The sequence below is a fragment of the Oncorhynchus tshawytscha genome, linkage group LG18, assembly GCF_018296145.1.
Source record: "Oncorhynchus tshawytscha isolate Ot180627B linkage group LG18, Otsh_v2.0, whole genome shotgun sequence".
In the NCBI taxonomy this organism is placed as follows: domain Eukaryota; kingdom Metazoa; phylum Chordata; class Actinopteri; order Salmoniformes; family Salmonidae; genus Oncorhynchus; species Oncorhynchus tshawytscha.
In genome coordinates, this window is record NC_056446.1 from 5,164,822 (window position 1) to 5,190,973 (window position 26,152).

Here is a 26,152-nt window from a genome sequence, read left to right on the forward strand (position 1 = left end):
CTTGTTTTTGAAAGAAAAGCACATTTCTAAGTGACCCCAAAGTTTTGAATGGTAGTGTAAATGTTAGGATGAGGAATTTTGGAATAGCATTGCTCAGTGATTCGCTTAATACAGAAGTTGACAGATGACTCAGATATTTTTACTGAATAGCTAGGCAAGTCAGTTAATTAAGAACAAATTCTTATTTTCTATGATGGGCTAGGAACAGTGGGTTAACTACCTTGTTCAGGGGCAGAACGACCGATTTTTACCTTGTCAGCTCTGGGATTTGATCTTGCAACCTTCCAGTTACTAGTCCAACGCTCTAACCACTAGGATACTTGCCTCCCCATATGCTAAGCTACAGGACTGTTTTGCTAGCACAGACTGGAATATGTTCCGGGACTCATCCGCTGGCATTGAGGAGTATACCACATCAGTCACAGACTTCATCAATAAGTGCATCGATGACGTAGTTCCCACAGTGACCGTACTTACATAACCCAACCAGAAGCCATGGATTACAGGAAACATCCGCACTGAACTGAGCTAAAGGGTAGAGGTGCTGCTTTCAAGGAGCTGGACTCTAACCCGGACGCTTATAAGAAATCCTGTTGTGCCCTCAGATGAACCATCAAAATGGGCAAAGCGTAAATACAGGACTAAGATTGAATCGTACTTCACAGCCAGCACTGCAGCTGCAATGAATGAGTAGTTGAATCGTCAGACATTCGTCGGATGTGGCAGGGCTTGCAAACTATTACAGACTACAAAGGGAAGCCCAGCCGCGAGCTGGTCAGTTACAAAAGCATACCAAACGAGCCAAATTACTTCTATGCGTGCTTTGAGGCAAGCAACACTGAAACATGCAGATCTGTCGTTCTGCCCCTGAACAGGCAGTTAACCCACTGTTCCTAGGCCGTCATTGAAAATAAGAATTTGTTCTTAATAACTGACTTGCCTAGTTAAATAAAGGTAAAATAAAAAATAAATGGCACCAGGTGTTCCGGATGACTGTGTGATCACACTCGCCTTAGCCGTTGTGAGCAAACCTTTGAACAGGTCAACATTTGCAAGGTTGCAGGGCCAGACGGATTACCAGGATGTACTGCGAGCATGCGCTTACCAACTGGCAAGTGTCTTCACTGAAATTTTCAACCTCTCCCTGTCCAAGTCTGTAATTCCAACATGTTTTAAGCAGACCACGACAAGAACACTAAGGTAACCTGCCTAAATGAATAACGACCCGTAGCACTCCCATCTTTAACCAAGAAGTGCTTTGAAAGGCTGGTCATGGATCACATCAATACCATTATCCCAGAAACCCTAGACCCACTCCAATTTGCATACCTCTCAAACAGATCCACAGATGATGAAATCTCTATTGCACTCCACACTTCCCCTTCCCACCTGGACAAAAGAAACATCTATGTGAGAATGCTATTCATTGACTACAGCTCAGCGTTCAACACCATAGTGCCCTCAAAGCTCATCAATAAGCTAAGGACCCTGGGACTAAACAGCTTCTACCCCCAAGCCATAAGACTTCTGAGCACCTAACCATTGGCTACCCAGACTATTTGCATTGCCACCCTCTCCCTCTCTTCACACCGCTGCTGCTCTCTGTTGTTATCATCTATGCATAGTCACTTTAATAACTCTACCTACATGTACACATTACTTCAACTAACCGGTGCCCCCGCACATTGACTTTGAACCGGTTCCCCCCTGTATATATTCTCACTATTGTTATTTTTCTGCTGCTCTTTAATTACTTGTTACTTTAATTTCTTATTCTCATCCATATTTGTTTTAACTGCATTGTTGGTTAGGGGCTCGTAAGTAAGCATTTCACTGTCAGGTACAACAGGTACACCTGTTGTATTCGGCACACGTGACTAATAAAATTTGATTTGATTTGAAAATTGCCAAATATTCCAGACACCCTAGTCATATAATGTTCTCTCTGCTACAGCATGGCAACCGGTACTGGAGCAGCAAGTCTAGGTCCAAAAGGCTTCTGAACAACTTCTACCCTCAAGCCATAAAACTGCTTCACAGCTAATCAAATGGATACCCAGACTAATCATGTAGTAACCAAATAAAGTGTTGAAGAAATATAAATGTATTTTATATTTGAAATTCTTCAAAGTATCAACACTTTGCCTTGATGACAGCTTTGCACACTCCTGGCATTCTCTCAACCAAATGAATCATGAATTAGTTACCTGGAAGACATTTCAAATAACAGGTGTGCCTTGTTAAAAGTTAATTTGTGGAATTTCTTTCCTTCTTAATGCGTTTGAGTCAGTCAGTTGTGTTGTGACAAGATAGGGGTAGTATACAGAAGATAGCCTTTTTTGGTAAAATACCAAGTTGATATTATGGCAAGAACAGCTCAAATAAGCAAAGAGAAATGACAGTACTACTTTAAGACATGAAGGTCAGTCAATTCGCAAAATTTAATTAACTTTGAAAGTTTTAAGTGCAGTCGCAAAAACCATCATGCGCTATGATGAAACTGGTTCTCATGAGGACCGCCACAGGAAAGGAAGACCCAGAGTTGCCTCTGCTGCAGAGAATAAGTTCATTAGAGCTACCAGCCTCAGAAATGGCAGCCCAAATAAATGATTCACAGAGTTCAAGTAACAGATACATCTCAAAATCAACTATTCAGAGGAGACAGCGTGAACCAGGTCTTCATGGTTGAATTGCTTCAAAGAAACCCCTACTAAAGGAAACCAATAAAATAAGAGACTTGCTTGGACCAAGAAACACGAGCAATGGACATTACACCGGTGGAAATCTGTTCTTTGGTCTGTGTCCAAATTTGAGATTTTTGATTCGAACCGCCGTGTCTTCGTGAGATGCAGCATAGGTGAACGGATGTCCTCCGCATGTGTGGTTCCCACCGTGAGGCATGGAGGAGGAAGTGTAATGGTGTGGGAGTGCTTTGTTGGTGACACTGTCTGTGATTTATTTAGAATTTAGGGCACACTTAACCAGCACGGCTACAAGAGCATTCTGCGGCGATACGCCATCCCATCTGGTTTGCTCCTGAGATTGTTTGGGATGAGTTGGCCCGCAGAGTGAAGGAAAAGCAGCCAACAAGTGTTCAGCATATGTGGGAACTCCTTCAAGACTTTTGGAAAAGCACTCCAGGTGAAGCTAGTTGAGAGAATGCCAAGAGTGTGCAAAGCTGTCATTTTCTTAACCTTTATTTAACTCGGCAAGTCAGTTAAGAACAAATTCTTATTTTCAATGACGGCCTAGGAACAGTGGGTTAACTGCCTGTTCAGGGGCAGAACGACAGATTTGTACCTTGTCAGCTCGGGGGTTAGAACTTGCAACCTTCTGGTTACTAGTCCAACGCTCTAACCACTAACCACTAGGCTATGCTGCCGCCCCGGCAAAGGGTGGCTACTTTGAAGAATCTAAAATCTAAAATATATTTAGATTTATTTAACACTTCTTTGGTTACTACATGATTCCATATGTGTCATTTCATAAAATGGATTCAAATATTCTAGTTATATTTTGGGATCTCATTTTGATTCAAATTCACAATATCTGTGAATAATATAATTTTGGGAATGTTTACATATTCATGAAACTGACATTCTTTCAAATAATGAATGTTCAAAGAATTTGAATGATGCAGATTACCATTTTATTTCACATCAATAGGCAAACTTTCAAGTGAAAGAAGGTAGACTTTTAAAAATATTGATTTCAGATATGATATCCAAATTAAAGTTTAACACAAAAACACGTATTGTACAAATAAGACTTATGGTCTGCCTTCTCCAGATCTTCACATTTTAGAAATGTCAATGAATGCCATTAGCCTCATTGCTGATGAAAAGATTCACTGCATGGTCATGGATTTCTGTTCCTTTAGTTGTCCTTCTGCAGTACACAATGGCAATGGTAAGACTAGTAAAACAATCAACATGATTCATAACCTTTATGCTAAAAAACAAAGGCCCCTGATGTTTTGAGCACAACACCAATGAAGGAATAATGAGGCGTTAAGAACAATCCATATCAAGTTTATAAATGTCACCTGTACATTTATAAATTGAGCTCAGTACACATTTTTTTCAACCCAAAAACAATTATTGTAATTTACCTTATAGTTCTTTATGCATCTCCAATGTTGAGTTTCCCATGAACTGTTGATCGTCCTCAAAATCGGTCACTTGGATTGGAATAGCGATCGCCTGATGATATACTGTCAACTGATGTAATGACAAAAACATACTGTTAGAAAAGCACCAAAAACAGCTAGAAACACTTTATAATAAAGGCCATGAGCATGCATAAAGAATATTAATAAATAGTAAGCATGTATTTTGTATTACAATTAGGGCAGCACAATATTGGCAACAAATAGAATTGCAATTTTACTTGGGATTATATACAGAACAAAATATTAACGCAACAATTCCAAAGACTTTACTGACAATGAAGAAATCAGTCAATTGAAATAGATTAGCGTCTAATGAATCTATCGATTTCGCATGACTGGGAATACAGATATGCATCTGTTAATCACAGATACCTTAAAAACATGGGCCTCACAATGGGCCTCTGGATCTCGTCATGGTATTTTTGTGCATTCAAATTGCTATTGACAAAAAGTAATTGTGTTCATTGTCTGAAGTTTATGCCTGCCCACACCATAATCCCACCGCCACCATGGGGCACTCTGTTCACAATGAAAATTTGGCAGACATCAGCAAACCGCTCACCCACACGATGTAATACACATTATCTGCGGTTGTGAGGCCGGTTGGATGTACTGCCAAATTTTCTAAAACAACGTTGGAGGCGGTATATGATAGAGAATTTAACATTAAATTCTCTAGCAACAGCTCTGTCAGCATGCCAATTGCACACTCCATAAGCTATGGACAACAAACACAATTGGATTTTATCGATAGCAATTTGAATCCACCAAAATACTGTGACTAGATCCTGAGGCCCATTGTGAGGGCAATTTTTTAAGGTATCTGTGACCAAAACTTGAAATAACTGTGGCATTTTGTTGTGTGATATAACTTCACATTTTAGAGTGGCCTTTATTTGTACCCAGCACAATGTTAATCTGTGTAATGATCATGCTGTTTAATTAGCTTCTTGACATGCCACACTTGTCAGGTGGATTTATTATCTTGGCAAAGGAGAAATGCTCACTAACAGGGATGTAAACAAATTTGAGAGAAATATGCTTTTTGTGCATATAGAACAGTCTTGGATCTTTTATTTTACTTTACATGTTGCGTTTATATTTTTTTTCAGTGTAGATCAAAACACTTCAGTAAACTTTTGGAATCATAGAAATGGATGATCATTATAATGATCATGGTGAAGCCCAAAATTGACCTCCCTGGAAGCCTGTGTTTCAGACATAAGGAAGTGGATGGCGGCAAATCTTCTACTTTGAAACTTGGACAAAACAGAGATGCTAATTCTAGGTCCCAAGAAACAAAGAGATCTGTTGAATCTGACAATTAATCTTGATGGTTCTACAGTTCTCTCAAATAAAACTGTGAAGGACCTCAGCGTTACTCTGGACCCTAATCTCTCTTTTGACTAACATATCAAGACTGTTTCAAGGACGGCTTTTTCCATCTATGTAACATTGCAAAAATTAAAATATTTTTGTCCAAAAATTATCCTGAAAAATGAATCCAAGGTTTTGTCAATTCTAGGTTAGACTACCGCAATGCTCTACTTTCCAGCTACCCGGATAAAGAACTAAATTAACTTCAGATTAGGGCTGATTTCAAGGTTTTACTGCTAACCCACAAGCATTACATGGGCTTGCTCCTATCTATCTTTCTGATTTTGGTCCTGCCGTACATACCTCCCATTACGCTACAGTCACAAGACGCAGGCCTCCTTACTGTCCCTAGAATTTATAAACAAACAGCTGGAGGCAGGGCTATCTCCTGTAGAGATCCATTTTTATGGAATGGTTTGCCTATCCCTGTGAGAGACGCAGACTCGGTCTCCACCTTTAAGTCTTTATTGAAGTCTCATATCTTCAATAGATCCTATGATTGAGCGTAGTCTGGCCCAGGAGTGTGAAGGTGAATGGAAAGGCACTGGAGCAACCTTTGCTGTCTCTGCCTGGCCGGTTCCCCTCTCTCCACTGGGATTCTCTGCCTCAAACCCTGTTACAGGGGCTGAGTCACTTGGCTTACTTTTGCTCTTCCATGCCACTTCACTTGAGTGGGTTGAGTCACTGACGTGATCTTCCTGTATGGGTTGGCGTCCCCCCTTGGGGTTGGGCCATGGGGGAGATCTTCGTGGGCTATACTCGGCCTTGTCTCAGGATAGTAAGTTGGTGGTTGAAGATATCCCTCTAGTGGTGTGGGGGCTGTGCTTTGGCAAAGTGGGTGGGGTTCTATCTGCCTGTTTGGTCCTGTCCGGGGGTATCGTCAGAGGGCCACAGTGTCTCCCAACCCCTCCTGTCTCAGCCTCCAGTATTTGTGCTGCAATAGTTTGTGTCGGGGGCTAGGGTCAGTCTGAAGTATTTATCCTGTCTTATCCAGTGTCCCGTGTGAATTTAAGTATACTCTCTCACTTTTTCTCTTTCTTTCTCTCTCTCTCCCTCACTCTCGGAGGACCTGCGCCTTAGGACCATGCCTCAGGACTACCTGGCTTGATGACTCCTTGCTGTCCCCAGTCCACCTGGTCATGCTGCTGCTCCAGTTTCAACTGTTCTGCCTGCTGCTATGGAACCCTGACCTTTTCACTGGAGGTGCTACCTTGTCCTAGACCTGCTGTTTTCAACTCTCTAAAGACAGCAGTAAAGATACTCTGAATGATCGGCTATGAAAAGCCAACTAACATTTACTCCTGAGGTTCTGACCTGTTGCACCCTCTACAACCATTGTTATTTTTATTATTTGACCCTGCTGACCCATCTATGAACATTTGAACATCTTGGCCATGTTCTGCTATAATCTCCACCCGGCACAGCCAGAAGAGGACTGGTCAGCCTTCATAGCCTCGTTCCTCTCTAAGTTTCTTCCTAGGTTCCGGCCTTTCTAGGGAGTTTTTCCAAGGCACCGTGATTCTCCACCTGCATTGCTTGCTGTTTGGGGTTTTAGGCTTGGTTTCAGTACAGCACTTTGTGACAAACTGATGTAAGAAGGGCTTTATTAATACATTTGATTGATTGATCATTCTAATTGCATTGTTGCAATACAGCGAGCACTTGGAATTCCGTTTTCTTTGGCATGACAGCCGAAGTAAGGGAGGAGATGGTTGGGACAGAGTAGGAACAAATTGAAATGGTACATTCACCAATTATTGTAGAATATAGCCTTTTTCCCTCTGGTTAAAAACAAGCTGTTGAACTAACAATGCTGATATACTCCACCGCTGGTACTGGCCTGTATATAACACAATTGATATGGTAGGAGAAAATCCAAAGAAAAACCAACTGGAATATTTTATTTTTGATAGCCCATGCTCTTGCAATGGAAAGCTATGGGGCATATGCAATTCCAGCTCCCAGATTGCAATTCCTATGGCTTCCACTAGATGTCAACAGTTTTGTTCAAGGTTTCAGGCTTGTTTCTTCCCAAACGAGGACACATTTTGAGATTTGGTACTGGGAGTCAGAGTTGGTTAATAACCTCTCTAGGATAAGGGACGCTAGCGTCCCACTTGGCCAAAAGCCAGGGAAAATGCAGCGTGGCTAATTCAAATAAAATGATATAAAAATCTAACTTTCATTAAATCACACATGTAAGATACTAAATTAAAGCTACACTCGTTGTGAATCCAGGCAACATGTCAGATTTTAAAAAGGCTTTACGGCGAAAGCATAAGAAGCTATTATCTGATGATAGCACAACAGTGAACAAAGAGAGTAGCATATTTCAACCCTGCAGGCGCTACACAAAACGCAGAAATCAAATATAAATTATGCCTTACCTTTGACGAGCTTCTTTTGTTGGTACTCCAATATGTCCCATAAACATCACAATTGGTCCTTTTGTTAGATGAATTCCGTCCATATATATCCAAAATGTCAGTTTATTTGGCGCGTTTGATCCAGAAAAAAACAGCTTCCAATTTGCGCAACGTCACTACAAAATATCTCAAAAGTTCCCTGTAAACTTTGCCAAAACATTTCAAACTACTTTTGTAATACAACTTTAGGTATTTTTAAACATGAATAATCTATCAAATTGAAGACGGGTCTGTGTTCAATACAGGAACACAACAAACCAACACTACTTTTCAAGTTCAACTCTCAACAGTGTTACCCATTTCCTAGATAGCCGTACGTCTTCATTGCACAAAAGAATAACCTCAACCAAATTCCAAAGACTGGTGACATCCAGTGGAAGCGGTAGGAACTGCAAACAAGTGCCTAAGAAATATCGTTTCCCAATGAGAACTGAACAGACAGAGACCTCAATTTGTTTTTATTCTGAATGGTTAGTCCTTTTGGTTTTGCTTGCTACATAAGTTCTGTTATACACACAGACATGATTCAAACAGTTTTAGAAACTTCAGAGTGTTTTCTATATTAATCTACTAATAATAAGTTGAAGTTGAAATTGGGCATGCTATTTATCCAAAAGTGAAAATGCTGCCCCCTGATTTTATGAAGCCTGTGCTGGTTGAAAAATATTTTGATGTGGGGCGCCGTCCTCAAACAATCGCATGGCATGCTTTTGCTGTAAAGCCTATTGTAAATCGGACAAAGCAGTTAGATGAAAAATAATTTAAGCTTTTAACTGATGTATAACCTAAAATACTGCCTCCTGCCCAAACAGGTTATTAAAGAAAAAAAATAAGCAAACATGTTTGGTGTTCACCTAAAGGCATGTGGGAGAATTCAAAAACATATGAAAGACGGTACTCTGGTCAGATGAGACTCAAATTTAGCTTTTTGGCCATCATGGAAAAATGCCATTTTTATTTATCCTTTATTTTACCAGGTAAGTTGACTGAGAACACGTTCTCATTTACAGTAACAACCTGGGGAATAGTTACAGGGGAGAGGATGGGGGATGAATGAGCCAATTGTCAACGGGGGTGTTACGGTTTTCTTCTGGTAAAAGAGAGGAGGACCAAAATGCAGCGTGGTTATCTTTATACATCTTTAATGAAAGATGGAAACAGAACAATATACAAAACAAGAAACGTGAAAAAAACGAAACAGCCCTATCTGGTGCAACAAACACAAAGACAGGAAACAATCACCCACGAAATACCCAAAGAATATGGCTGCCTAAATATGGTTCCCAATCAGAGACAACGATAAACACCTGCCTCTGATTGAGAACTACTCTAGGCAACCATAGACTTTCCTAGACAACTCTACTAAACACAACCCCATAAATCTAATAAACCCCTAGACAAGACAAGACACATAAATCACCATGTCACACCCTGGCCTGACCAAAATAAGAAAGAAAACACAAAATACTAAGGCCAGGGCATGACAGGGGAATTATTAGGTGACTGTGATGGGTTGAGGGCCAGATTGGGAATTTAGCCAAGACACCAGGGTTAACACCCCTACTCTTACAATAAGTGCCATGGGATCTTTAATGACCTCAGAAAGTCAGGACACCCGTTTAACGTCCTATCCGAAAGACGGCACCCTACACAGGGTAGTGTCCCCAATCACTGCCCTGAGGGATTGGGATATTTGTTTTTAAACCAGAGGAAAGAGTGCCTCCTACTGGCCCTCCAACACCACTTCCAGCAGCATCGGTTCTCCCATCCAGGGCCTGACCAGGACCAACCCTGCTTAGCTTCAGAAGCAAGCCAGCAGGGTGGTGTGCTGCTGGCAAATGTCTGGTATTCTGCTGGCTATGTCTGGCGCACACCCAACATCTCTCATCACCCCACGAAAACCATCCCATGCATCATGCTGTGGGGATGATTTTCATCGGCAGGGACAGGGAAACTAGTCAGAATTGAAGGAATGATGGATGGAGCTAAATTCAGGGAAATTCTTTAGGGAACCATGTTTCAGTCTTCAAGAGATTTGAAATTGCGAGGGAGATTCACCTTCCAGCAATACAATGATCCTAAGCATACTGCTAAAGCAACACTCAAGTGGTTTAAGGGGAAACATTTAACCTTTCTGGCAGAGCCGTTCCTCTAGCAACCCACCTCAACAACATCTGGTGAAATTGCAGAGCTCCAAATTCAAAATACAGAACTAGTCATAAACATTCATAAAAAAAATACGAGTGTTATACACCGGCTTAAAGATGAACTTCTTGTTAATCCAGCCGCTTTATTAGATTTCAAAAAGGCTTTACTGCGAAAGCATACCATGTGATTATCTGAGGACTGCACCCCGCATACAAAAGCATACAAACATTTTACAACCAAGTAAAGGAATTACAAAAGCCAGAAATGGCGAAAAAATGAATCACTTACCTTTGAAGTTCTTCATATGGTTGCAGTCACAAGAGTCCCAGCTACACAAATGTTTGTTTTGTTCAATAAAGTCCATCTTTATGTCCCAAAAACTCAGTTTTGTTGCACATTTTATTCAGTAATCCACTGGCTCAAAGGCGGTCAAAACATGCAGACAAATACATCCTAATAGTACCGGTAAAGTTCGTCGACACATGTCAAACGATGTTTATAATTAATTCTCAGGTTGTCAATTGTCTAAATAATCGATAATATTTCAACCGGACAATAGTGTATTCAATAGAAAGGAAAAACAACGAATTGTGCTTACTCAGTCACCAGCACAAACCAACTCTGCATTCTTCCTCAGTCCACTGACTCAGTTCACTAACCAGCTCTCATTCTTCTTCGTTTAAAAAAAACAAGCCTGAAACAATGTCTAAAGACATTAGTGGAAGCCATAGGAACTGCAATCTGGGTCCTATCCCATTAGATAAAAAATCCCACTTCCTGGATGGATTTACCTCAGGTTTTCGCCTGCCATATCAGTTATCTTATACTCACAGACATTACTTTAACAGTTTTGGAAACCTTAGACTGTTTTCTATCCAAATATACCAATTATATGCATATCATAGCTTCTGGGCCTGAGTTACAGGCAGTTTACTTTGGGCATGCTTCTCATACAGATGTCGAAATACTGCCCCCAAGCCATAAAAATTAAATGTCTTGGAATGGCCATGTCAAAGCCCCGACTTCAATCCAATTGAGAATCTGTGGTATGACTTTATGACTGCTGTACACCAGTGCAACCCATCCAACTTGAAGGAGCTGGAGCAGTTTTGCCTAGAAGAATGGGCAAAAATCCCAGTGGCTAGATGTGCCAAGCTTATAGACATACCCCAAGAGACTTGCAGCTGTAATTGCTGCAAAAGGTGGCTCTACAAAGTATTGACTTTAGTTATGAATGCTCAAGTTTTCTGTTTTTTTTAATCTTAATTGTTTCACAGTAAAAAATATTTAGCATCTTCAAAGTGGTAGGCTTGTTGTGTAGATCAAATGAAACTAATCCCTCCCAATAATCCATTTTATTTCTAAGTTGTAAGGCAACAAAATAGTAAAAATGCCAAGGGGGGGTGAATACTTTCGCAAGCCACTGTAATAATATAAAAAACATGTGGATTTTATATTAAGAAGCAAAGTGGTAAGCTTGTTTGGAAAAATGTGTTGAGTGTGTGCTGTTTTTTAGTCCATGCATGCAGAGTGAATCTCGAGCACGAGGAACTATCTGCTCGAGTGGGGTTTGGTGTGTGTGTGATTGGGACTGGGAAGCGGCCAAAAGACGAACAATAAATCAAAATATTATTTTTTTGTTACAGAAGGGGTGTTTGAAAATATCGCAGCCTCTTACTATATGGATATTGAGCATGCAACAATTGTATTAATCGTGTAACCCTTATTACAATGGATAACAATTACATTTAAATGGTTAACATTTATAACAATTCATAAAGCATTTATAAACTTATCTTTTTCTATAAGCCATTATAATGTTTTATAAAGTGAGTCTTAGAAATGATACTATGGATAAAAAGCAGATTTATAACCAATGCTAGTGTATTACCCACATCAGGGACCTTGATCGTTGTAGCAATGCTGCCTCCTGTTGCTGCAACAACTGATGCAGAAACTTCATGTTTGGCATTTGTGGCATGTTTCTGGTAAAACCCCAAAAGGAATGCCATGCCTGGAATGTACTTCTCAATACTAAAGGAGAAAGAGATAATGTAGTTATTTTAGATATTTAACTGTTATTTAAGCAGTGGGAAATGTCTCTTATACAAGGGAGCCCTGCATTACAAAAGCAGCAAGGCGTTAGTGACACGATACATCAATCAAGCCGGGAGCACAGCAAACACGAAAATACAAAAACAAGAAGACATTCACAATACACATATTATGATAAATGGAATTGAAATTTCATTTTTCCTGTATTAAAATCACCAGCCATTAGGAGTCTGGTCTTACTGCCAGCATCTGTTTGTGGTGGTCAGTATACAGCTACGAAAAATATAGATATAAACTTTATTGGTAAATAGTATGTTCTACAGCTTATCAGGAGGTATTCTAACTCAGGCAAGCAGAATCTCGATAGTTACTTAAAATTAGAGATTGCGCAACTGCTGTCCTTGACGCATAGGATATTACAGTTTTTCAGGTCCCGTTGATAGGATAGTCTGGAAAGGGGCTTGTCTAGTTCGTTCTCCAGTAAGTGTACATTTGCCAATAGAACACCTCCATAGTTTTATCAGGCTGCCCCCACGTCGGCCTTACATTACCATATTTTCCGCTTCCCAGTGTCGGGGATAATGGCCTGGTCCCAGGTGAGCAGTATGTCCTGTCATTGAAGTAGAATTCTTCATCCAAATTGAGGTTAGTGATCGCTGTTCTGATGTCCAGAAGACATTTTTGGTCATAGAGAATGATGGGGGAAACATTATTAAAAAATGTTTTTAAGATCATCGCAGAACGGAGCCCATAAAACGGCCAGCACCATTTAGACTCCAACACCATCATTAAGTTTGATGATATCGCAAAAGTGGTAGGCCTAATCATTAGCAACGATAAGACAGCCTCTAGGGAGGAGGTCAGAGACTTGGCAGTGTGGTGCCAGAACAACAACCTCTCCCTCAACTTCAGCAAGACTAAGAAGCTGATCGTGGACTACAGTAAACGGAGGGCCAAGCATGCTCCAATTCACATTGACTGGGCTGTAGTGAAGCAGGTTGAGAGGTTCAAGTCCCTCTGTGTCCAAATCACTAAAGATATTTCATGGTCAACACACACCAAAACAGCCATGAAACCTCTCCTCCCACTCAGTATTCCGAAAAGATTTGACACGGGCCCTTAGATCCTCAAAAGGTTCTACAGCTGCACCATTAGGAGCATATTGACTGGCTGAATCACTGCTTGGAATGGCAACTGTTCGGCATCTGACCGCAAGACACTACAGAGGGAAGTGCGTATAGCCAGTACATCATTGAGGCCCTGCCATCCAGAACCTCTATACCAGCCGGTTGTATTTTTTTATTTCACCTTTATTTAACCAGGTAGGCTAGTTGAGAACAAGTTCTTATTTGCAACTGCGACCTGGCCAAGATAAAGCATAGCATATCGACACATACAACAACACAGAGTTACACATGGAATAAACAAAACATAGTCAATAATACAGTAGAACAAAATAAAACAAAAAGTATATATACAGTGAGTGCAAATAAGGCAAGATAAGGGAGTTAAGGCAATACATAGGCCATGGTGGCGAAGTAATTACAATATAGCAATTAAACACTGGAATGGTAGATGTGCAGAAGATGAATGTGCAAGTAGAGATACTGGGGTGCAAAGGAGCAAGATAAATAAATAAATACTGTATGGGGATGAGGTAGGTAGATAGATGGGCTATGCAATTAAACACTGGAATGGTAGATGTGCAGAAGATGAATGTGCAAGTAGAGATACTGGGGTGCAAAGGAGCAAGATAAATAAATAAATACTGTATGGGGATGAGGTAGGTAGATAGATGGGCTGCCTCATGTACAGGTCAAATGAGGAGACGTGATCTGTGAGCTGCCATCTCCAGTGACAGCTGGTGCTTAAAGCTTAAACAGTGAAACGGAGTGTTTTCTAGATATACTATATTCCTGAGTCTCCAGCTTTAGTGATTTTTGCAGTTTGTTCCAGTCATTGGCAGCAGAGAACTGGAAGGAAAGACGACCAAAGGAGGAATTGGTTTTGGGGGTGACCAGTGAGGTATACCTGCTGGAGCGCGTGCTACGAGTGTGTGCTGCTATGGTGACCAGTGAGCTGAGATAAGGCGGGGCTTTACCTAGCAGAGACTTGTAGATAACCTGTAGCCAGTGAGTTTGGCGACGCGTATGAAGCGAGGGCCAACCAACGAGAAAGCACAGGTTGTAATGGTGGGTAGTGTATGGGGCTTTGGTGACAAAACGGATGGCACTGTGATAGACTGCATCCAGTTTGTTGAGTAGAGTGTTGGAGGCTATTTTATAGATGACATCACTAAAGTCAGTTTTACGAGGTTATGTTTGGCAGCATGAGTGAAGGATGCTTTGTTGCGATATAGGAAGCCAATTCTAGATAGAATTTTGGATTGGAAGTGCTTAATGTGAGTCTGGAAGGAGAGTTTACAGTCTAACCAGACACCAAGGTATTTGTAGTTGTCCACGTATTCTAAGTCAGAGCCGTCCAGAGTAGTGATGCTGGACAGGCGAGCAGGTGCGGGCAATGATCGGTTGAATAGCATGCATTTAGTTTCCCCTGCGTTTAAGAGCAGCTGGGAAGGAGGAGAGGAAGGAGAGTTGTATGGCATTGAAGCTCGTCTGGAGGTTTGTTAACACAGTGTCCAAAGAGGGGCCAGAAGTATACAGAAGGGTGTCGTCTGCGTAGAGGTGTACCAGAGAACCACCAGCAGCAAGAGCAACATCATTGATGTATACAGAGAAGAGAGTCGGCCCGAGTATTGAAATCTGTGGCACCCCCATAGAGACAGCTAGAGGTCCGGACAACAGGCCCTCCGATATGACACGCTGGACTCTATCAGAGAAGTAGTTGGTAAACCAGGCGAGGCAATCACTTGAGAAACCAAGGCTGGTGATTCTGCCGATAAGAATGTGGTGATTGACAGCTGCATACGGCTGCACAGTAATGTCTCTTATCGATGGTGGTTATGATGTTGTTTAGGACCTTGAGCGTGACTGAGGTGCACCCATGACCAGCTCTGAAACCAGATTGCATAGCGGAGAAGGTCGGGTGGGATTCGAAAATTCTCTGTAATCTGTTTGTTAACTTGGCTTTTGAAGACCTTAGAAAGACAGGGTAGGATAGATATAGGTCTGTAGCAGTGTGGGTCTAGAGTGTCACACCCTTTGAAGAGGTGGATGACCGCGGTAGCTTTCCAATCTTTGGGAATCTCAGACGATACGAAAGAGAGGTTGAACAGGCTAGTAATAGGAGTTGCAACAATTTCTGCAGATCATTTTAGAAAGAGACAGTCCAGAATGTCTAGCCCGGCTGATTTGTAGGGGTCCAGATTTTGCAGCTCTTTCAGAACATCAGCTATCTGGATTTGGGTAAAGGAGAAATGGTGAGAGCTTTGGCGAGTTGCTGTGGAGGGTACCGGGCAATTGACTGGGGTTGGGGTAGCCAGGTGGAAAGCATGGCCAGCCGTAGAGAAATGCTTATTGAAATTCTCAATTATAGTGGATTTATCGTCGGTGACAGTGCTTCCTAGCTTCAGAGCAGTGGGCAGCTGGGAGGAGGTGCTCTTATTCTCCATGGACTTTACAGTGTCCCAGAACTTTTTGAGTTAGTACTACATGATGCAAATTTCTGTTTGAAAAAGCTAGCCTTAGCTTTCCCAACTGCCTGTGTATATTTGTTCCTAACTTCCCTGAAAAGTTGCCTATCACGGGAGCTATTCGATGCTAATGCAGGACGCCACAGGATGTTTTTGTGCTTCTCAAGGGCAGACAGGTCTGGATGGGGCGTGCTTATTTAAGCCAGGCATCATCTGCTGACGGGATGATGTCAATGTCATTCCAGGATACCCCGGCCCGTGTTTACAGATTTGGAGTTGTACCTCTTAGGTTCATTGATAATTTGTGTGAGATTGAGGGCATCAAGCTTGGATTTTAGGATGGCCGGGGTGTTAAGCATGTCCCAGTTCAGGTCACCTAGTAGCATGAGCTCAGAAGATAGATGGGGGGCAATCAATTCATATATGGTATCGAGGGCACAGCTGGGGGCAGAGGGAGGTCTATAGCAAGTGGCAACAGTGAGAGACTTGTTTCTGGAAAAGTGAATTTTTAGAAGTAGAAGCTCGAATTGTTTGGGTACAGACTTGGATAGTAATACAGAACTCTGCAGGCTGTCTTTGCAGTAGATTGCAACACCGCCCCCTTTGGCAGTTCTATCTTGACGGAAAATGCTATAGTTAGCAGTGGAGATTAAGGTTTTTTGTGGTTTTCCTAAGCCAGGATTCAGACACGACTACGACATCCGGGTTGGCAGTGTGTGCTAAAGCAGTGAGTAAAACAAACTTAGCGAGTAGGCTTCTAATGTTAACATGCATGAAACCAAGGCTTTTACGGTTACAGAAGTCAACAAATGAGAGCACCTGGGGAGTGGGAGTGGAGCTAGGCACTGCAGGACCTGGATTAACCTCTACATCACCAGAAGAATAGAGGAGAAGTAGGATAAGGGTACGGCTAAATGCTATACGAACTGGCCGTCTAGCACGTTCAGAACAGAGAGTAAAAGGAGCAGGTTTCTGGGCACGATAGCATAGATTAAAGGCATAGTGTACAGACAAAGGTAAGCTAGGATGTGAGTACATTGGAGGTAAACCTAGGCATTGAGTAATAGTGAGAGAGATATAGTCAACAACCTATCCCTCAACATAATCAAGACAAAGGAGATGATTTCGGACTACAGGAAAAGGAGGACCAAGCATGCCCCCATTCTCAGTGGAGCAGATTGAGAGCTTCACGTTCCTCTGTGTCCACATCACCAACAAACTAGAATGGCCCAAACACGCCAAGACAGTCGTGAAGAGGGCACGACAAAGCCTATTCCCCCACAGGAAACTAAAAAGATCCTGATGGGTTGCATCACTGCCTGGTACGGCAACTGCTCAGCCTCTGACCGCAAGACACTACGGAGGGTAGTGCATACGGCCCAGTACATCACTGGGGCTAAGCTGCCTGCCATCCAGGACCTCTATACCAGGCTGTGTCAGAGAAAGGCCCTAAAAATTATCAGACTCCAGCCACCCCAGTCATAGACTGTTCTCTCTGCTACCGCATGGCAAGCGGTACCAGAGCGCCAAGTCTAGGACCAAAATGTCCCCCAGCCATAAGAATGCTGAACAGCTAATCAAATCACTTAGAAGAATAATAATGATGAGCAAGCTATCAGAGGCGTTGGCCCCCATTCCCCTGCTAATTAGTGAACCCTCACCCATGGTGAACCCTCACCCATGGTCACTCCCAAATTTTGCCAAAGAGCTGAGAATGTTAGATCACAATGCAATAACTGAAAAAAACTACAGTAATACCTAAAACAGATGCCAAAATAAACCAACAGGCGCAGGCCTTGTAAGGTTCTCTCAAATTTTGCCCTGAGGTATGGCCACCAGCAGAGACTGACATCGGTCAAGTTCCGCAGTGCACAGCAGAAGCACGAGCAGGAAACGGTTGAGATGAAGGGACAGGTGGAGAGAACCAGGAAACTAATGCCAAAAGCAGAAAAGGAAAAGATACTGCTTGACGAGGAACTGCATTTGGGAAGTGAAAAATTAAAAGAAATGGCAAAAACTTATGATGACGAACAAGCACAAAGTCTTCAACAAAATCATCTTCTACAGGAACAAAAAATTGTATTTTACAGGAACAACTCGATTTAGCCAAAAATAAATATGACAAGCAAATCTATATAAATTGGGCGAGTTCACTAGAAACAGGGGCGGGCAAATTGATAACATGTATGCTGTTTTGATGAACAACACTCAAAGCAATAATGTTCCAGTCCAAATGCTGCAGACCAAAGACGATCAGTTAATGAACACAATGACCAAGTCAGATGACAAAACAGCTACTTTCCTGCACCCAACCCACACAAGGTGTCAGGGCACAAGGGTCAAAAGGCGTTCTGCTAAGAGAAATACAGAAGCAGCAACATTTGAGAAAGACGAAAAACATAAGTCACCATGACTAGCGAGGACCAAAACTATTAAATTACCCCCGCTCTCACTCAACACTCCCTCCAGGGACCACTCGATCAAGAAACAAGCCCACAGGCTTTGACTATAGAGTCAGATACAAATGTTGCTACGCACAATGTAAACAACATCGCAATAGCCAACTCCCTCAAACTCTGATAAGTCAATCTGTTTTCACCATTAAGAAAAATGATACATTACGCCATTGTGAACAATCACTCCACTTTGTGGAGAATATGACCACAAAACGCAACTCAAAGACTGCTTAACCCATGATGCGCTAATTGATTCGGGCTTGACAATGATCTCAAAAGTGCTGTGAACCCAGCTAAACGTTGGTTAAGGACAGAACGATAAGACAAACTTTGAGGGTTAACTCAGACTACATCGCCTCTCACAATCTGACTAACGCTAAAACTATACTTCCAAGATGTTTCGCTTATTCACCCTGCGTATGTTACCAGCCTCAACACTGAACACATGCTACTCGGAGCAGACTTGATGGATCGTTTGGTTTCTCTGATGGATTGGAAAAACAACCAATTGTGGTCACAGGTAACCGTGCTGTCTCCACTGACCACACTGTCTCCTCCTAATGCTGGCTGCAACACAGTCATCCACAGGGAGCATCTGTTGACAGGACCCTTTGGGAAAAAGACATTTCGCAACCGCTTGGTGCAGAATCTGACTCAAGCAGATATGACGATATCTCGTCACATTAAATCAGCAAACCAGATAGACTATTGTTTTCAAGATTGTGAGCCAACATTCTATGTGAGTGAGCAACTTCACTTCTCCTTGGAATCATGCGATACCATAGCTAAGATTAACTTATCTTGTCCTTCAGACACTTCCACAAGCTTATCAGGAAACAAAGCATCAACTTTCAGAGTGGACTCTGCTTCCGATGATACGCTTTCTGCTAGGAGGGGGACTGAAACCCCTTACAATAAAACTAACGGTGTCAGTCCCACCACTGACCTGGTGACTCCAGCTGGTGAAACACTGCAATATTGCCGAAAGATATCCTTGTCTCGGTTTGCAGGTACTGGAACGGTTGCCACATGCAGATGTTGTGGTGAATGGCAGGCCACGACAGCCACTGGGCGTTTTGAAGCACAAGCACTAGGAGATTTGGTTGAAACGTTATAGCCAATCTACTAAAAATGCAGCTGCTGACAACTCGTACAAAGGGCACAATCATTTCGTTTGTGCCACGGACACCAACACCAACTGCTGGTGGGGAGGTCCCGAGACACAAAGGGCGGGAATACTAGTCCAGACTCATGATATGCCTCGTCAAGGCCAGTGGGGGGTGGATCGAGGCTACGTGCAGCGCTGTACGAGGCTGCCTGATAAGGAAACAAATCAAGTTGTAAACTTCCCCACGAGAACAGAGAGGAGTGGAAAAGCCCCTCGACGGGGATAACCTTAGGATACATCTGACACATCACTTAGGTGTCCCACACAGGTCATAAAAGAAGTCCAGTGGACTTTGCGCCTCCCCCCCAAAAATTTACAATAACCCTTCCTTGCCACGCATAGTCTCAACTACATTGCAACTATTTAAATGCTCTAATCATGTGTAGGTTAACATTATGGAATAAATTGGTAGCTTAGCTGGTCCCCTTGGATACTAGTATCAATGCCAGCAACGGCCAGTCCAGCCACAGTCAGTAAGAAGGTTTGAGACCTAACAATTCGAATAGCCCTTGATAACAGCGACAGAGCAGTTAGTAGTCACTCAGTGGAAGGGAATCTCCAAAACACTCTTCTGATGGTTAACACAAATGCTGGTAATACTTTATCATGTCGTTATCAACTTAGGATAGCGCCGTAAGAAAAACACCACTAAGTAGAATCACCGTAGGTACACTTCAACTATGACAGACAAAATGAGAAAAAAAATCATGAAACACTAGGAGATTTGGTTGAAACGTTATAGCCAATCTACTAAAAATGATTTTTATTGAATTTATTTGCAAATTATGGTGGGAAATAAGTATTTGGTCAAAAACAAAAGTTTATCTCAATATTTTGTTATATACCCTTTGTTGGCAATGACAGAGGTCAAACGTTTTATGTAAGTCTTCACACGGTTTTCACACACTGTTGCTGGTATTTTGGCCCATTCCTCCATGCAGATCTCCTCTAGAGCAGTGATGTATGGGGGCTGTTGCTGGGCAACAAGGACTTTCAACTCTCATCTTTTTAAGTGGGAGAAGTGGGAGAACTTGCACAATTGGTGGCTGACTAAATACTTTTTTGCCCCACTGTAGGTCAGATCAGCTTTTCAATAAATAACTTCAACCAAACCCCCTTTCACCCGTAGAGGGTGGGAGGAGGGAACTGGTAGGGGTTAACACCTCACACCCTGTTGTAAATCAACAGTTAGCATCTCTCTCCAATGTTCACCAGAGGAATGTGACTTTGTTTCACATACTTTTCCCGACTAAATATTTCTAACATTTAACATGGGGAATGGTCAGAGGCGATCTAAAGAACACTAATGACATTTTGGTTGTTATTTTGTGATGTAAAAAAAATATATTATACAGGAAATACTATAACTTGGAAAGTGTCCATCCCATGCGTTGAGCATTAAACATGAAACATTATGAAAGTGTTTTTGTTAAGAGTGGGACATGAATTTAGGAACCATAAGAGATAATAGTTGTACATAACTTTGTACAAGTAACAAGTCAAGCCCCTGAGTGAGGTCAGAGAGCGTGTCAGTCTGACGGAACCGCCCCTCTCGAACAAACTGCATAAATGATGGGTAACAAAATTAACATATCAGACCAGAGAGACGTAGCGCTGCAGCTCATGTGGTGGTTTGAACTCTGAATCTCAACATGAGGTAGAGACGATAATGTCACCTCTCGGACAATCACTGGTACAGCTGATTAGCTGTCCTAAGTAAAGTACAGTGCCTTGCGAAAGTATTCGGCCCCCTTGAACTTTGCAACCTTTTGCCACATTTCAGGCTTCAAACAAAGATATAAAACTGTATTTTTTTGTGAAGAATCAACAACAAGTGGGACACAATCATGAAGTGGAACGACATTTATTGGATATTTCAAACTTTTTTAACGAATCAAAAACTGAAAAATTGGGCGTGCAAAATTATTCAGCCCCTTTACTTTCAGTGCAGCAAACTCTCTCCAGAAGTTCAGTGAGGATCTCTGAATGATCCAATGTTGACCTAAATGACTAATGATGATAAATACAATCCACCTGTGTGTAATCAAGTCTCCGTATAAATGCACCTGCACTGTGATAGTCTCAGAGGTCCGTTAAAAGCGCAGAGAGCATTGTGTATCTGGAAAAGTGAACTTAAGTGGGACTATTCTACTACTCTTTTTAAACCATTGTAGTACGCTACTCTCATCACCCCAATGGGAACCATTGACAGGACCGGCTAGCATATCTTCAAAGAAGCATCTTCCAGAGCACATGGAAGTACAATTAACTCTGTAGTTCTGTTCAGGACTACATGACAACTACAAAGAGGGCCAACCGTATGAGACTTGTCGGAACCATTTTGGACAATCAGAGCCTTACAAGCATGCCACGAAAAGGCCCAATCCCCTTTCCAATGTGTCCCGGTTCCAACAGATATGTCATTTCACGTAAATAAATTAATGATTTCTTACTCCAAGTGCGCGGCGGTTTGTGTGCAAAGTACAGGAGTACCATAATTGAGAGAAGTTTCTAAATGTAACAACGTGAAGTGTCTCTGTCTGTTTACTAGTTAGCTAGTAAAGAAATAATTATTCCAATTTGTGTTGTACTAAATCATAAGTAAGGCTCGGGTTTTTGCAGAGGCAAGGCGGTTACGACTTTTCTGAATTATGATATGATACGAGGTTATGATTTAATAAGTTGACTGTTTATGAATGTAATAGTTAACGACCTTTAGAGTTTAATTTGTGAGATGATAACTCTATTCCCCAGATCCTAATGAGTTAATTGTCACATCATTCACTTAATCAGTAACAATAAAACATATTTAGGTTGATTAGATAAATAACAGTCTTCAGATTAATGAAAGTAAAGTCACAACACAATCAATAATATAATAGCAAAAAATTGCAAAAATAGCAGAAAAAAATATTTCATTTTTAAAAACTATAAGAATAGAAAGGTTCAGATCTTTAGTGAAACATCACAACACAGTTGAAAAATGTATGGCAAATAGAATCAAAACTGGAAGGTGTTCAGTGATAGATGGAAGGGGATATGGGTAAATGAAGGACAAAAAAAGAAGATAACTGAAGTAAAATATAATTTGTCCATAACATACCTTAAAACCTCTTAAGCCGACCCCCTACTTTTTCGAACATTCTGTTAAAAATCGCGCAACATTTTGGCGTCCTGCTACTCATGCCAGGAATATAGTATATGCATATGATTAGTATGTGTGGATAGAAAACACTCAGACGTTTCTAAAACTGTTTAAATCACGGCTGTGACTATAACAGAACGTCTGTTTCATCGAAAAGCGCAGGAAAATCTGATCACTGGAGATGGAAAAAAATATCCATGCGCCACTTCAACCCATTGTTAAAGGTAAACCGTATTAAATGAGGCCGAGGTTGCAGTACCTACAGCTTCCACAGGATGTATAGAGTCTTCTCATTTGATTCTGATTTGATTCTTGGTAGATCCGATCAAAGGGAACCGATTCCCTCCGACCACCAACTTGATGCATCGGCTCGGTGTTTTTCCGGACATTTTTTCCAGACGACCAGCTATCGAATTTACATCGCCTCCTGATGATTTTTATAGCTTATTAACGTGTAGTAATACCTAAAGTTGCATTAGAAAGGTATTTCGAAGTGTTTTGTGAAAGTTTATCGTCGACTTTTTAACTTTTAAAAAATGACGTTACGTTATGAAACGCTATTTTTTTCCGTTTATCACACAGTTTTCATAGATCGATATCTAGGCTATATATGGACCGATTTAATCAAAAAAGACCCAGTATTGATTATGGGACATCAAGGAGTGCCAAGAAAGAAGATGGTCAAAGGTAATGAATGTTTTATATTTTATTGTGCGGTTTGTGTAGCGCCGACTATGCTAATTCTTTTGTTTACATCCCCTACGGGTCTTTTGGGGTGTTACATGCTATCAGATAATAGCTTCTCATGCTTTCGCCGAAAAGCATTTTAAAAATCTGACTTGGTGCCTGGATTCACAACGAGTGTAGCTTTAATTCAATACCAAGCATGTGTATTTTAATGAACGTTTGCGTTTTAACCATTACTATTAGCGTTTAGCGTAGCGCATTTGCATTTCCAGAGCTCTAGTTGGGACGTCTGCATCTCAAGTAGGATCAAGAGGTTTTAAGGGAACATTTTGACATTCGCCATATGGTTAGTGAGAAAGTCCATATTGCAAATGTACGGTCCCTTACCAGACGTCCGAATACGTTTGTAAAATTCTCTGACGGCGTTGGGCCGTGCGGCAGGGCCGGATCTACCTTGAAGTCATCAAACGAACTCTCTCTGACATTCGGTTTCCATTTTATAAAATAATCAAATTTTGGTCATTTTTCCGCTGTCCCGATAAATCCCACAAGAGGGCGAATGGAATCATATTGCAAATGTACAAAACATCACGAATCACGACGTGGCCTTATCTCCAAAACGGAAAAGACTTCGAAGACGAAACATGGTGAGCGTAGGTTTGGCATAATGGGCAGTTGGCTCCGAACAAGATGGCGTCTAGGCCTCAACGGTTTTTGAGTTATGGCCATTTTTCTGGGATTAAAGGTCCAAAATGAAAATAGAGCTAAAAAAATTTCGCTTCACGTCAAAGTCAAGGAGCCTCCGGTGTCAATAAAAAAAGAACCAGCCATTTATCTTTCGTCATTTAGGAGAAATTGTACAATGTCAAATTGGTGATTTTTTAAACAGTTACAGATCCAGTTGCAGCGTGTTCATACAAATCTTTTTAAAGTGTGCTTCGGAGCTCTGCGAGATTTCTGTGATTTTTTGTGATTTTCTGAAATAACACACACTCACTAAACACTCCGTAAATAAGTCAGTTTTTAACATAAAGACTTAAAACTCAAAATTCTATAATTGCCTACCCCAAGGAGGATATGTGTTCACTTTCAGCTTCCTGTGTGAACCGGAAGTGCCTTAAATGGTGTCATAGGTGCTGTTTCCAAGGGTTAAAAAGGTCAGATCTTTTCAAAACTTCATATGTGTGATTAGACAACCCCCATGAACTGTAAGTCAGTCATTTCTCCCAACAGATGTCAAAGAAAAGCTCTCACACTCACACACAGCAAGCATGGAGTGACAAAGTGTGGTGCTTAAAGACACACAGAGCCTGCAATGGCATTTCCATATTCTCTAGGCCGTGCCGAGTTCAACGAGAAAAAACGTAGGCCCAAAAAAACGTAGGCCCAAAATGAAGCCTGGCCCTAAATGTCATTTGCTTTTGGGTGACAGTGAGAGAACCGTTAGGGTGAGAAGCACAATTTGACCTCAGGTACGATCCCGAGGTCCTCCGAGTTCAACGAGATGCCCCGCTTGACCGTAGCTCGCTCTGAGCAAGCCTAACCTTGACCGTGTGGCATTAACCCTTAACAGTAAAACAGGGTATTTTGATCTCACAGATTACAATGACATCTCTCCCCATAGGAATACATTGCCTGCTCCTCTAAAGTCAACCTGAAGCCTATGTGGTTATGAATGCCTTATGAACCTGTCTTTGATGACAGTCCATCAGGACACTATGAGGTCTACCTGTGTCGATTCTAAGCTTCCTGAAGCAACCGGAAGTGGTTAAAATCACCCTAAATGTGTTTTTCCATACCCAACCAGCAGTTTGTAATAAATAGTGAATTCAACCCTGTGTAAATCAGACGGTTCTTAACATAAACACTTAAAACTCAGGATTCTGTAAAGGCATACCCCAATGAGGATATGTGTTTACTTATAGCTTCCTGTGCCAACCGGAAGTGCCATAATTGGTGTCACAGGGGCTGTTTCGAAGGGTTAAAAAAGTCAGATCTTTCCAAAACTTCATATGTGTGATTATGCAACCCCTATGAACTGTAAATCAGTCATTTTTCCCATAAAATTTCAAAGAAAAACTATATCACACACACACACAGGTTGGAAGGATGGACCTATTGGGGTGCGTAGAGACAGACAGTGCCTGCAATAGTTTGCTTTGTTCAAGCTAAAAAAGAACCGTCAGACCTAGAGTTCTGAAACTTTAGAAACCTGTTCTAGACCTCAGGTCGATAGTGCGTGGTGAGTTACTTGGCTCTAGAAGGTTCTCAGACCGAGAAACAGCCTCGTACATTTGCAATGACTTCAATTCATTTTGACCATTACGAAAATGACGACATTTAGAACAGTCTCAGAGATGCAAGACTAGGTGCATTGCGATCACCTCGGCCCATATAGACGGACCCCAACGTTTCTGTCCGATTGCTCATTCAAGGACCCCATAGCAAGGCATGGAAAAAAGTGGATTTTCAGCACCAATTAGGGTCTTGCTAGGGCACCAAATGACCTATTGAGCCGAAACTTGGGATTCGGGGTCGCCTCAGCTAGGCCTACACATAACATCAGAACTGGACCCGCAGCTAGAACGTAACTATGTGTTTTACATTTTTATTATGGTTTGAATAGAAGTCGTTCTGAATTTTGGGCCAGCTCTGTAGTATGTGATAGTTGGCTATTAAACAAGTTGGAAAAAGTGGGTTTGGTGTCAGTTTGTATCAGTTTGGTGTCAGAATGATATCTAATTGACTGATGGACAGTGACTTGCTGAACACAACGAGCGATGGAAAGGAACAACTATCACTGCCCGGCCATCCTGTGTTCATCAGGCCAGTCAATTTTGCATTTCTGCAGGATTTTTGAGCATGTCAAATTTCTTATGGCATTTGGCCCCCAAAAAAGTGACTTTTGACTATTGACCTTTGATTTC

At 41.6% G+C, this 26,152-nt stretch overlaps 1 protein-coding gene across 1 annotated transcript in view; it reads right to left on the reverse strand.

The window, feature by feature from the left end:
• Positions 1-4,112: 4,112 nt before the first annotated feature.
• vtg3 (vitellogenin 3, phosvitinless) overlaps positions 4,113-26,152 on the reverse strand; it is a 43,011-nt gene continuing 20,971 nt past the window's right edge. Inside the window, exons 26-27 of the mRNA XM_024378647.2 lie at positions 12,018-12,156; positions 4,113-4,220 (exon numbers count right to left, since the gene is read on the reverse strand). Of these exons, the coding sequence (XP_024234415.2) occupies positions 4,113-4,220; positions 12,018-12,156 (247 nt within the window). The remainder of the gene's footprint in view (positions 4,221-12,017; positions 12,157-26,152) is intronic.